This window comes from Falco punctatus, assembly GCF_963210335.1.
Source record: "Falco punctatus genome assembly, chromosome: 7".
Taxonomy (NCBI): Eukaryota; Metazoa; Chordata; class Aves; order Falconiformes; family Falconidae; genus Falco; species Falco punctatus.
Genome location: NC_137587.1, coordinates 18,372,472 through 18,385,567, shown reverse-complemented (window position 1 = coordinate 18,385,567; position 13,096 = coordinate 18,372,472). Strand labels below are relative to the sequence as shown.

Sequence of the window (13,096 nt, the reverse complement as noted above, 5' to 3'; positions counted from 1 at the left end):
GCAACGCTGGAGGACTATGAGAATGTCATGAGGTTAAGCAGGGAGAAGACTAGAGAAGCAAAAGCCCAGCTGGAACTGGGGCTGGCCAGTACCGTAAAAGACCACAAAAAGTGTTTTACAAATCCAATAGAAAGAAAAGGAGGGCCAAGGATAATCTTCATACTTCATTGGATGCGGCAGGGAATGTTGCCACAAAGGATGAGGAAAAGGCTGAGGTACTTAATGCTTTCTTTGCCTCAGCCTTTAATAGCAAGACCGGTCCCTCTGGGTGCTCAGACCCTGAACTGGCAGGCAGGGATGAGGAGGAGCAGAATGAAGTCCCCACAGCCAGGAGGAAACAGTTGGGGACCTGCTGCTCCACTCAGACACACACACAGGTCTCTGGGGCCAGGTGGGATCCACCGAAGGTACTGAAGGAGCTGGCGGATGAGCTTGCCAAGCCACTTTCCATCATTTATCAACAGTCCTGGCAAACTGGGGAGGTCCCAGCAGACTGGAGGTCACCCAGTGTAACACCCATCTACAAGAAGGGCGGAAAGGAGGATCTGGGGAGCTACAGGCCTGTCAGCCTGACCTCAGTGCTGGGGAAGGCTATGGAGCAGATCAGCCTGAGCACTGTCAAACAGCACATGCAGGACAACCATGGGATCAGGCCCAGCCAGTGTGGGTTTATGACAGACAGGTCCTGCTCAACAAACCTGATCTCCCTCTACAACAAGGTGACCCACCTAGTGGGTTAGGGAAAGGCTGTGCATGTTGTGTACCTGGACATCAGTAAAGCCTTTGACACATTCCCACAGCATTCTCCTGGAGACACTGGCTGCTCATGGCCTGGATGGGTGCACTCTGCGCTGGGTTAAGAGCTGGCTGGACAGCTGAGCCCAAAGAGTGGCACTAAATGGAGATACACGCAACTGGCACCCAGTCACAAGTGGTGTTCCCCAGGGCTCAGTATTGGGGCCAGATCTGTTTAACATCTTTATAAATGACCTGGACGAGGGGATTGAATGAACCCCCGCTCTCAACTTTCTGATTAATCAACACAGTTAGAAGCAACACTTAATGCTAGTAACTAACAGGTGACATTCCTTCTAAAGTTGTCAAGTATATCAAGGTATTTGAGTCTACAGCAGTATTAGGAATAAGTTTTTCAGTGAACTTAAACCTTAATAACAGTCTAGAGACCTGAAGATACAAAGTATTTCAGTTACAGGAATTATTTTAGATAGTTAAAGAATAGTGGGTTTTTACTGTTATCAGGTATGCCTCAAAGTATATTTAGAATCTGTAAGAAACCTCATGTTCCAGTCACAGAAAGAAGAGCATACGGAAGTGCATTTAGCATCACATAAAAGAAACTGTAATTAAATGTATTTGTGGATAAGTGGGTTAACATTCATTGATCAGCCAGGCCAGTTGAGAGTATCGACTTCTTACTTTAGCTTCTGATGTTGGTTCCAAAAAGCACAGGCGATTCCCAAGTCCCTCAGCTGCCAAGCAAAACTTCCTTTGTTCTTTGTGAATACTGGCAACACACTGAAGTACTACTTCATCATCCTGTCACAAAACAAAGTACGAGAAAAAAAAGTAAATATCTGGAAGTTGCCTACAGATTATAACGCTAAGAAATCCTGAAACATGGAATGTTTAAAATGAACAGGTTCTATGCCTATAACTGATATCATGTACATACACACAGATTCTTTTGATGTGTACATGAACAGATGTTTATGTATAGATTTACATTCAAGACTATATCAAAGTGGCAATGACTACATACTGTCTCCAGGGCTTTCACAAATATTGTGTCCTGTTGCTTTAGCAGTGGATTGCTATGGTGCCATTAAAACCTCTAAGTACGCTGTAGCTTGGTTTTACTCAGACATGTCTGATGTTTACAACGAAAACCTGTTAGTGTGATTTTGTAAACAACAGTGACCTAAATTTAAACAAATTTATTTTGTTAGCACAGTAAGTCCTCTTAATGCGCTATCTTAACTTTTAAGCTCTTGTTTAATTTAAAAACCTCTAAGCACAACCAAAGATCCAAGAGGCATTTTTCAAGTGACAGTTCAAATAAGTCACAAGCACTTGCACTTCAAAAGACATATTACAAGAATAAGAACACTCTGGAAAATTACATGAAACAGCCCTAGTTTATTTACTCTCATTATTCTAAAAGCTCTTTTAAAATTTGTTACATACCACAATGCCAAAGACACACTTACTTATGAAGTGCCAAGCCATTATTCACCTCTTAACATGTGCTACTAAAGCTGATATCAGCAAGCCAAAACAGATTATTTTTAGTGTTTCACTGTGAAAAAGCTATAAACAGAACTAAATATGATTTTATTTTCCACAACTTATCCACTAACCAAGAAAAACACAACTTGCAGACTAGCACACTGAAGAACTTCTTTTTATGCAGGCGTGTAACTGTTCACCAAAAGACACTGCCTTAGAAGTTTTTAGGGGGGTGGAAGCTGATTAAACAAGAGCGATATGATATGTCAGTGTCCCATCCAGCTATGAAATTATACTGGTGTCAATTATTATTGTCAAAGCAGATACACAACAGCCGCCTGTACTGAACTCAAGAGATCACTTGAACAATTATGTTCTAAAAGCAGCACTGCTTTTTCCAATCCCCTTATGCAACTGCAATACTATGAGAGTAGCACAGCTACTGGCACTTGAAGCTGGGAGTGACAAAGTGATTTTCAAAGGAATTAAGTGACACACACTTTAAAATGGGAATTCTAAAGCAGATTTTTCACTTTTGTGATTTTGCAAGTGTGTGCAAGTTATATGGCTGGCTTTTAGGTTATACTTCAATGCCTACTTACTACTACTAAAATGGACAACTATTGTATTTCAGACTAGTCATCAGTTACAGACAATGTTTTCCTTATCTAGCATTTTTAACAGTACCGAATGGGAATCCAAGAAATTTTTATAAACAATTCTAGGAAGTATAGTCAAGTAGAAGATAGACAAAATTAGCTAAATAATGCTGCAAAACCCCCAACTTTTTTACCCCAGCTGCCTCTGCTTCCATTTCTGTAAAATGTGCTCTGAAATTCTTAGCTTGCAAACTCATTAGTAAGAACATTTCTGTTTTTTAAACTTCAATTTAATAAGTTACAAAATATAACCAATAAAATTAAGCACTCATTACTATGTCCCTCTGTTCATGAATTCTTAAAAATTGGCATCAGAAGCTTATCTGTTTGGGGGGGTGGGGGGGTGGGAAATCAGAACATGTATAAGATAAACATAAGATATTTAAAACATTTTTCATCATCCAGTTCCTGTATCAGTCTTTGAACAGATATATTGGAGATTTGAAAAGAATAAAATATTAAAACATGGATTTATAAATATCAAGATTTAGAACAAAATTGAAATTTGCCACTTAGTTTACACTTATCAATGGATTACATTAAATTACTTCTACATAGCTGAAACTATATTTATTCTCCCTACTACATTAAAGTATTCATCATTCCACAGAGGCATATCCATAGTATCTATTGTAATTTGTCGTTTTCTAGATAATAAAATTATGCCTTCAGACAACATACATAAAACCTCACTTAAAATGAGAATTACTCTAATAAATGCACTATTCTCTCTTTAAATACATATGCATAAAAGGGTGAGAGTTTCTAGCATAATGAAATTAATATTTTTCTAGAATTCAAAAAATAAGCATTTCTTTTTAGAATTTACACTGATGTCACAAAGTATGAATCATTAAACAGTGCAACAAAACATGAATACTGATGTCTTAAGTAAGGACTGTAGGCAGCACCCAACATCGATATTTTACATTATTCCTCTAGATTTTCAATGTATCCTTTCATTTGTGCTACAACATTTAACAAACCATGTATTTGCTACATAGAATGAACAACACAGAGTGTCTAAAAAGTGGCAATAATAGTGCATTTCAGAATGTTTTGGAGCAGAGTTTTAAAGAGTTCAGGTGCAGGTGGCCTGAGCATAAGGAATTAGTGGAATCTATATAATCTGCAAATAAGACAATGACTTGCTGTTAAAATGACTCAGTATTATAGCATACACTGAAGTAACATCATTCCAGCTCAGGTCTGAAATTGCTTTTCTGGCCTGAAGACACTAATAGAAATGAGTTTTATGGTGTTGTTATCCTATTATAATACCAGGATCTGACTTATCATGTCTGAGCCAATCATTTTAAACGTAAAGCTGGATTGCTATTTTTTTCCCTCATGTCTGTAATTTCACATTTAGCCTGAATTTCATCTACCATTTTACTGCAGTTAATTTCAGAAGGTCCTTCTAGAGTGCTTCACAGCTTGCTTACATCCTTGCTACCCGTAATAACTTCCTACCCTTAATAACTTCCTACCATGAGTGCTCTACCTACTTACTCCTTTTCCTACGTCCTCTCCCTCTCTCTTCCTCACCCCCCACCCTTGCCCCACAAGCAGCATCAAACACATTTATTTGTTGTGGAGTATTCATCTTTGGAGACCTCAAAACCCAACTTGACAATGTCATAAGTAACCTGTTCCAGAGATCCCTTCCAACATTAGTGACTCTAAATAACTTAAACCCCACAACTAATTAGGGCCATAATAAACACTGTTTAAAACTACATAAGAGGCTGCTCCAAAATGGAAGATAATATTATGTTTCCCACGAGTAACAGACAGAACTGGTAATATAAAACTTAAACTGCAGCAAGATTCAGACTGGGTATCAGAATAAAAATTCCTTCTTTCCCATTGATAAGGATAATAAGGCACCAAAATCGGTTAGGTTGCAGAACCTGTATCAACTGTCTTTTAAAAACAGTTCACGTTAACATCTGTGGGTATGCTGTTGCATGGGTATAGTCAGTCTTTTCTTTGGCAAGGGAATATATGTGCCATGTGATCTCTTAAAGCTCTGTTTTTTCAAGAGCCCATAATTGACACATAATCTTTCATAGCTGCTGTATGCTAGAACGTAATTTATAATATAGAGTATCCACAGCTTAACTCTGCAACAGACCCTCATGCTGGGTTGATCCTGACTCATGTGGCCCCCCTTTCTACATATGTATTTTATTTACATATCACCATTTTTATCTTGTCTCATGAGAAAGACTGCAGAACCTGAAGGAAGACATTAGAATAGGAAATATACTTTATTATTCTCTCTTCTCCCTAGCTTATTTGGAATATGTTTTATTTATGATTTTATTCCCACAATACTTGAGCACACAAGAAATGAGGCACTAAATTTCCTGCTTTATTTCCTGATTGGTGCTCATGTTCTCTATCCACCAACATTTGACAACTGTATTATAAATCAAATTACAATAAATATTCTCAAAAAGATTACCACTACATCTCACAGTTAGCTTCTCTACCAAATGTACTGCCAGTCAGGATGCTAACAAAGCAGAAATGACCCTGATTTCACACTGCTGAATTCTGGAGAACATACATCCTGATTTTATTTACTTTATCATAAAACATGCATACAGAACTAAAGTTTTGACTTTGAAACTTTGTGCATGCTGATGTTTGAATAATCTGGATAACAGAAGCCCTTTTTTAGTCTTTATTTATTACTCATAGTGTAGTTCTCCCAGCAAAACAGCCCTAATCTGATAGCGACTTTTCTTTGAAAAGAAAAAAACGAGACAAAGACCGGGAAAATAAATCAAGACAAGCTTTCATTTCAACCAGGGAATGAGATACAACACCACAATTAAAGTAAAATCAATATACATTGAAGAACAATGGGTGTTTATAGAGAAATTCCGTGACAAAACATTTGCTGATCCACGTGCAAATATTTTGTACTTCCTCTTTTGCAATTCCATTTCTGATTATAGATTTCAAGATCTGTCAGGCAAAATATATACTTTTTGCCCAGCACATTTCACCTATACTAAAAGGCTATCTAACAAGGTATAACTATGACTAAAAATAACACATACTTCCAAAAAGGTTTAGTATGACCCTAAAAAGTTGGGAAAACAGAAATTGAGTCTAATTCTATTCTCATGTATGGTACTGTAAACTATGTAAAACTCTTAAATCAGTAGAGCAACAAACGCTAAATTCATGTAAGCGATCAGATTTTTTTCTTCTAGAACCCATATGGCAAATTCACTTGAATATAGGAAATAATTGTTAAAAAAATATATGAACAATGCCCTTATAATTATATAAAAGGAAGATCATATAGCTTAACAGATACAGTCAGTATATATCATCATCATGGATAATACACCAGCTTTAATAAAAATTGTAGGTTAGACCTCGAACTTCTAAATAGTGTTTCACAGGGAGCAACTCTTAAATGACCAGACAACAGTGAAAAGCATAGAATTAAATTGAGTAGTCAAAGTACTTTCACTTTGCCATAGTTGAATTTTGCATGTTCTGAAATAAGGCTAGCAACGTCTATGAAACTCTGACACACATATCCTGGGGTTGCTACTTTAAAGAAGAAAAATGAAGAAAGATGACTCAAGTTAGCAAGTTGATGAAGCATATACCAAGACTTCCTAAATACTAGTATATTAAAAAAAATTAGTTACTTATGTGTTTCTGTTGAATAAATGATCCATTTTTTAAAATTAAAAAGTCCATAATTTACATAGCTTCCAACTTCTTAATGAATAGTCAATCATTCCACTCATTCTAAAACAGAAGATTCATACAATGGTACTTGAAAAATTTCCACTACTTCCACATTTGAAAAGAACATAACTTTTCAAACCTAGATTCTCATACATTTCTATTAGAATTTCTTACTTCAGCAATTATTATTGCAACACTTGATAAACCCAGATTTGTATACTTTCTCTCTTGTACATTGTGAAAAATTAATTTCCATAAAACTGCTACAGAAAACAGTTCTGGTATGGCTTTTTACTTTTCTGCTTCAGATGAAGGATGTGGAAAATTCCGGCTGTTGAATTTATTATTTACCAAGACAACACAGTCCTAACTGTTTAGGATTCCTGATTAATTAGTTCATAAAAGTGAAAGGCTTCTTTGATCAAATTTTACCTTCATTGTTTTGGTTTTGAGGCTACAATCCAGAAAAATAACAATGTATTTGCTTGCCATCTAGCAAAAGCAGTTCAGTTTGTTTTGGTTCCTGTACCAAGAAAACTGTGTAATTTTCCTGTAATTAATAACAATACCTTGGCAATTATGTACCCCATGTCCATGCAGAAGTTATATTCAAAGAAAAGTATATGTCTGTATCAGAAATCTTACTGCAAGGTCACATCACTTTTCCTTTGCCAAATCTGCCTGAGGTGTGACTCTCAACAAAAAATTCCTTGGAGGAAATATACAAAATCTCTGCTGTGTTTATTTATCTATATATTTATTTATTATGCAAAGGGAAATTCCATTCTTAATAAACAAAAACATTGTGCATTGTAACATTATGAATGATATGCAGTATACAGTCAACTAATTGAAGTTTTGGATATTGTTTCTGCTGAAAGAGCAGATTACTTGAAAAACAATTGTGTATTATAGTTACAAAACTAATGTACGATAGAATTTTTTTGCTTTGCCTAGTTTTTATCAACTTAAAATAATCTTCTTTTTTTTGAGTAATCATAAAAAAAAAAAACAGGAAACCAAGTCAAACCTCAAAAAAGGTTTTTAAGCCTCAAAACCCAAACCCAAAACAGACACACAAAACAAACAATAAAATAACCACACCCTACTAACTAAGCTTACAGACTTAGCCGTAGTTACTGTAAATGCAACATATTGATGAAGTACAGTGTTTCCTTACCAATGACTCCACATTGATCAGCAGTCTCCAAAAAAGACTACAGATGCCCCTGGTATCCTGAGATTCACTGAATGGTGATTAGCTACTAAAAGAAGCTTTCCTTTACCAAGCACATGGGAAAAGGTACGTTAGTGAAACAGTTATGTTAAGGAGCAGGTCTGCCCACTTGGAAATGGAGTAGGTGATCTGAACCTTCTCCTTGGAAATAATCTAAGAATGTACATAGGGAAAGAAAGTTCATTATGTCTTCCAGGACAGATTCTTTTGTATATTCTTCTATTCTCTTTCCTTCTTCAGGTCAAAATGAAGATAAGTCCTCTGGTTCATTGACAAGTCAAGTCTCTTCTTTTTTTCTCTTGCCTCTTTCCTCCTCAGAGAGGAATACTAAACTTCCAAACTCCAATGTGATTTACAGATACATTGTCAAGTAATGGAAGACCAAGTTTACTCTAAATTTGTCTTCTTGTGTGTGTGTACTTGGGGGTGGGTTGTTTGTGTTTTGAAGCGATAATATCACTTGACCTGATACCTAGCTTTTAAATCAGGGTTGCCACTTTTTTGTGCCTTAATACAGCTTATATAGGCCGAATTTAAACTGAATAGAAACATTTACAAGTTCAAGACAGTACAGTAAAAAAAGATGGGGAGAAAGAGATTTTGTATGAACTCTGTTTCCTATGAAAATTAAGAGACAAACTACATAAAGGAATCTCAGTTCAATTAATATTAAAACACTAAGTAACTCCTCAGGAAAACGGAACATGAAATAAGACAAATAATGAAGAAGATGAATGTAAAGTGTCCTCCTTGTCTCAGTCACTAGCTGACCCTTTCCTGCCTCATTCGTATTGCTAAAACAAAACACTATTTTAAGTAAATTAATTCAAGTAACATGAACTTTAATCCCTTACTTATTCATAAAAATAGAAAGAAACAGAACAAGGAAACAATATGTAATACATATGATCCTTACTGAAGCTGTGTGAACATTTAAAAAGTTCTGAAATTTGAATAACTGTTTTTTAACCTTATGTTTGGACATACTTAATTGTCCTAATTTAAGTGTTCTTACAGGTAATTTTGTATTTCTATTCAACTTCAAAGGCTTTATAACAGGTACTCATACTGCCATATTTTATTCAGTATTTCCGTGTGTAAGAGTTTTAGTCATATTGCCAGGCGGTAGGGGCAAAAATCCAAACTGCTTATCAAAAAATACATAATCAACAATAACGGAAAAAAATCAAAACCACCTCTAAACTGCAAAGAAAGATAATCAAATTATCAAGATATATTAAATTGATTACCAATTTAAACAAAAAAAATTCTACATTGCAAAACATGAAACATTTATATTGGGTTTTGTCTCACATACATGCCAGTAAAGCAGATGTTTCCTGTTTACAAAACTCCCAATTTTGTCTCACAGAAGTTGCATTCTGCCATTCTGTAAAAAGGACATGACTCTGCTGTACATCTCGAGAGCACTTTTTTCCCCACACAATCCTCTTACAATATTGAAGATCCAATTTGTCAAGAAAATCTAATTTACTGACTGCATAAATTAATATTAGGATATTGTTTACTAAAGCATGCATCCAAGCACCAAAGTTTGATGTCAGAGTAAGCTTATGAACCAAGAAATGTTCATAACTGATTCAAGTTAGGTTTTTCATTCCTGTAATTAAAAAAGTTTGTACAGCTCTTCTGCAATATGATAAAGTTTATTTTATGACTTCCACATATGAGTGCATACTACACAAATATTTTGGTCCCAAAATACAGGCATCAGTCATGCAATTGAATTAGGAGGAAGTCACATGAATATATCATCTTAGGCTTTCCTTTGCTTTCAATGTCTATAAATAAATCTTCTGGCAAGGAGTATGTGTTAATTTCTAAAACAAAAGTGCACTTAGACACAACTGTCATGTTATAAATCATCACAAAAACCACGAACAAATGAAGGAAGCCAATATCCAGAGAAGATCTTAAATCAGTGGTGGTGGAGAGGAGGTAGATTCTCAGCTCATTTACTTTACTTCCATGAAATGTTATCAGTTGTTTTTAACATCTTTTTAAAAATTAAAAGCCTTTATTTGTTCAGTAGTAACATACCAAGGCCTTTCTTCCCTCAGTAAGTATATGGATTTCTCCCAATGAACACAGCCAGTTCGCTGCAAAATGGATCCTTACGATGACAGCAGAGTTATTTGATGGATATTCACACACCACCATCTGACAGTTCTCAGAAGATTTTAAAAATAGAGTTGGGGTTTCCGTTGTCAGTCTACTCCTTCAGCAGTGGTTGGATCAAAGCCTAATCTCATCTCTGGAACATACTCCCATATCTTATATCAGGTCATCAGCAACACAGAATAAGCATATCATTAGACAGCAATAAAATGTAGTCAGTCCTTTCCACAAAAATTAATATTTCCAAATGAAGAATTGCTTCAGAAAGGAAAGGATTTTGCTGCTTTTTTCAATACAACTTCCAGGTTTTAGACTGGCTTTGAAACATTTACATAGTTTGCTGTCTTTTGTATCACAGCTTTCCCTACCTCTCCCCTCACCGGTTCTTCATGGAAATGAGATAGCACAAGGCAGTGACTACAAACGAACAATCGCACCAAACACTAAGATCAAATGTAACATCAAAAATATTTATTTACTATCTGTCATAAAAGCTGAGTACTAAATACTCTTTAAAATCACTTCCTGTGATTTCAAACTGTAAGGCAGGATAAATAGAAGCCTTCTTAACAGAGTTGGGGTGAATTAGCCATGCAGACCAGCTTGATGCAAATTAGTGGCAAGATAAGTATGTCCTCTCCTATCAGGCTGAGTCCTGTATTGTTTTAAGAAATGAAGTGACTTTAAGTACACACATTAATTCTCAGAATGGCAGATTGACTAAAAGCATCAAAATATATTCTGTGCTGATCAAGGAAGTGGAATCAGCTAAGAAAAGTGTATCGTGCATTGCCTACTGAGTGGACCTGGTAGAGTGGGTCTCAAGGATGGCCATGGAAATGGTCAGAAGGCTGGAACACCTCTCCTGTCAAGAAAGGCTGAGAGGTTGGGGTTATCAGACTGGAGAAGAGAAGGTTCCTAAGAGACCTTATTGGGGCCTTTCAATACTTAAAGAGGGCTTATAAGAAAGATGGAGAGAGATGTTTTATCAGGGTCTGACAGGATAAGAGGTAACAGTTTTAAATTGAAAGAGGGTAGATTTAGATTGGACACCAGGAAGTATTTTCTTAAGATAAGGTTGGTAAGACACTGGAACATGTCCAGAGAAGTTGTGGATGCCCCCATCATTGGGACTGTTCAAAGTCAGGTTGGGCGGGGCTCTGAGCAACTTGATCCAGTGAAACATGTCCCTGCCTGTGTCATGGGGTTGGACTGTGATCTTTAAAGGTCCCTTCTGACCTAAACTATTCTATGATTCAATGAATTGTGGTGTCAGTACTGGCATGCTTTGCACCTCTGACATTTGTGACTTCTGGCATAATATTATATGAGCAATTGAAATGACAAGATTTATTAGGAAAGGAGGGTATTATAGTTCACTTTAAAGGCACATCCTTTTGGAGAGAGAAATGATGCAAGAAACATTATTGTATATGCACATACTTAAAATCATAGAATGGTTTGGGTTGGAAGGGACTCTAAAGATTATCTGGTTCCAGCCCCCCTGCCACAGGCAAGGACACCTTTCACCAGACCAGGTTGCTCACAGCCCCATCCAACGTGGCCTTGACCACTTCAGGGATGGGGCATCCACAGCTTCTCTGGGCAACCTGTGCCTCACCAACCTCTTTACAATAGTAAAGAACTTCTTCCTAACAGCTAATCTAAATCTATGTGCCTTCAGTTTAAAGCCATTACCCCTTGTCCTGTCACTACACACCCTTGTAAAAAGTCCCTCTCCAGCTTTCACATAGACCACCCTTTAGGTACGGGAAGGCTGCTCTAAAATCTGCCCAGAGCCTTCTCTTCTCCAGGCTGAACAATCCCAACTCTTAGCCTGTCTTCACAGGAGAGGTGTTCCAGCCCTCCAGCCTCAAATATATTTGCATATATTTTGTTTTCCCCATTTCTTTTACACACAGTGTAAGTGATATACTGGCAGACCAACCAGTTAGCAACAGAAGGATAGGACACAGGACATCCACAACAACAAATTTATTTTCATTTCAGCAGTTCACTAGTAACTGAGTTTGAAAATATGAGGAAAAAAATCACATAATAGAACTCAGCCTGCAGGGTTTAACTTTTAAAATTTTACTGTTTAACAGATGATCAGAAATATTAATGGAATAGCCAGTGTCTTGTCTCTATTACAGATGAACCAATTAAAAAAACCTGGCACCTAAAAGCAAGAAGGAATCCAAATAGAAGCTGTCAGCCTTTAGGAATCTTAGTGTGACCACTACCAGATTAGTAAAGATACCAATAGCAGCAGACATTTAGGTCATATCTATTTCAAATGAGAATGGGCGTGCACAGTATTTAGCATATTCTTTAAGTCATGTATTCTGTACATAAGATCACTGTTATCTCTAAACTATGAACTATAAATATCTCAGATGTTTATTTAATATCACAGTTTGTAAAAGAATGTAAGATTTCCCCTTTTGGACTAACAGTTTTTGCTAGGAAACTTAAATACTGACTTTGAGGCAAAAATCCTATTGATCTTTTTAAAGCACCAAATACTAGTCAAGGTTTTATGCATTGTCTATACCAGCTGTTGGCAAGAGGGATACTTAGGGTACAGCTTTGAAAATTATGGACCTATAATGGGACAAACTTTTACCTGTCTTAAATTTTAGGATCTCAAAACAAATTAGAAACGGTTCTACAAAAAGATGAAACAGCAGACATCTGTGCAGTCACTATATGAAGTTATAGGCTAGCTGCTTTCTACATGCAGATAGGGGAAACCTTTTTAAATGTTGGGGTTTTTTTAATAGTATTCTGAGAGGAGACTTTACAGTGTCACAGTTACCTGAATTTAAGTCCTGTCCTTGTCAAGTGTAGGCAGCAGAACAAAAGAAAAATGGGTAGTAGGATTTAAACCCATACAGAGTGTTTGTAAGGCTCAGGTCTTTGTACCAGGTCTCAGAACCAAAGCGAGCTGTGAATAGCTAATAAATAGTTAAATACTACTTGTCTAGTTTTTAGGAGCAAGAAAAAAACCAAGACATATGAGATGGAATGTCAGTGTGAATAACCAATAAATAGTTAAATACTACTTATCCAGGTTTCAGGAGCAAGA

At 36.4% G+C, this 13,096-nt stretch overlaps 1 protein-coding gene across 7 annotated transcripts in view; it reads right to left on the bottom strand.

Annotated features, from left to right (window-relative positions):
- The window catches only part of RYR3 (ryanodine receptor 3), a 248,358-nt gene that overhangs the window by 184,419 nt on the left and 50,843 nt on the right, over positions 1 to 13,096 (bottom strand). For all 7 annotated transcript variants that reach the window (XM_080395875.1, XM_080395881.1, XM_080395877.1 and 4 more), the window contains exon 2: positions 1,438 to 1,557. In XM_080395875.1, the coding sequence (XP_080252001.1) occupies positions 1,438 to 1,557 (120 nt within the window). The remainder of the gene's footprint in view (positions 1 to 1,437; positions 1,558 to 13,096) is intronic.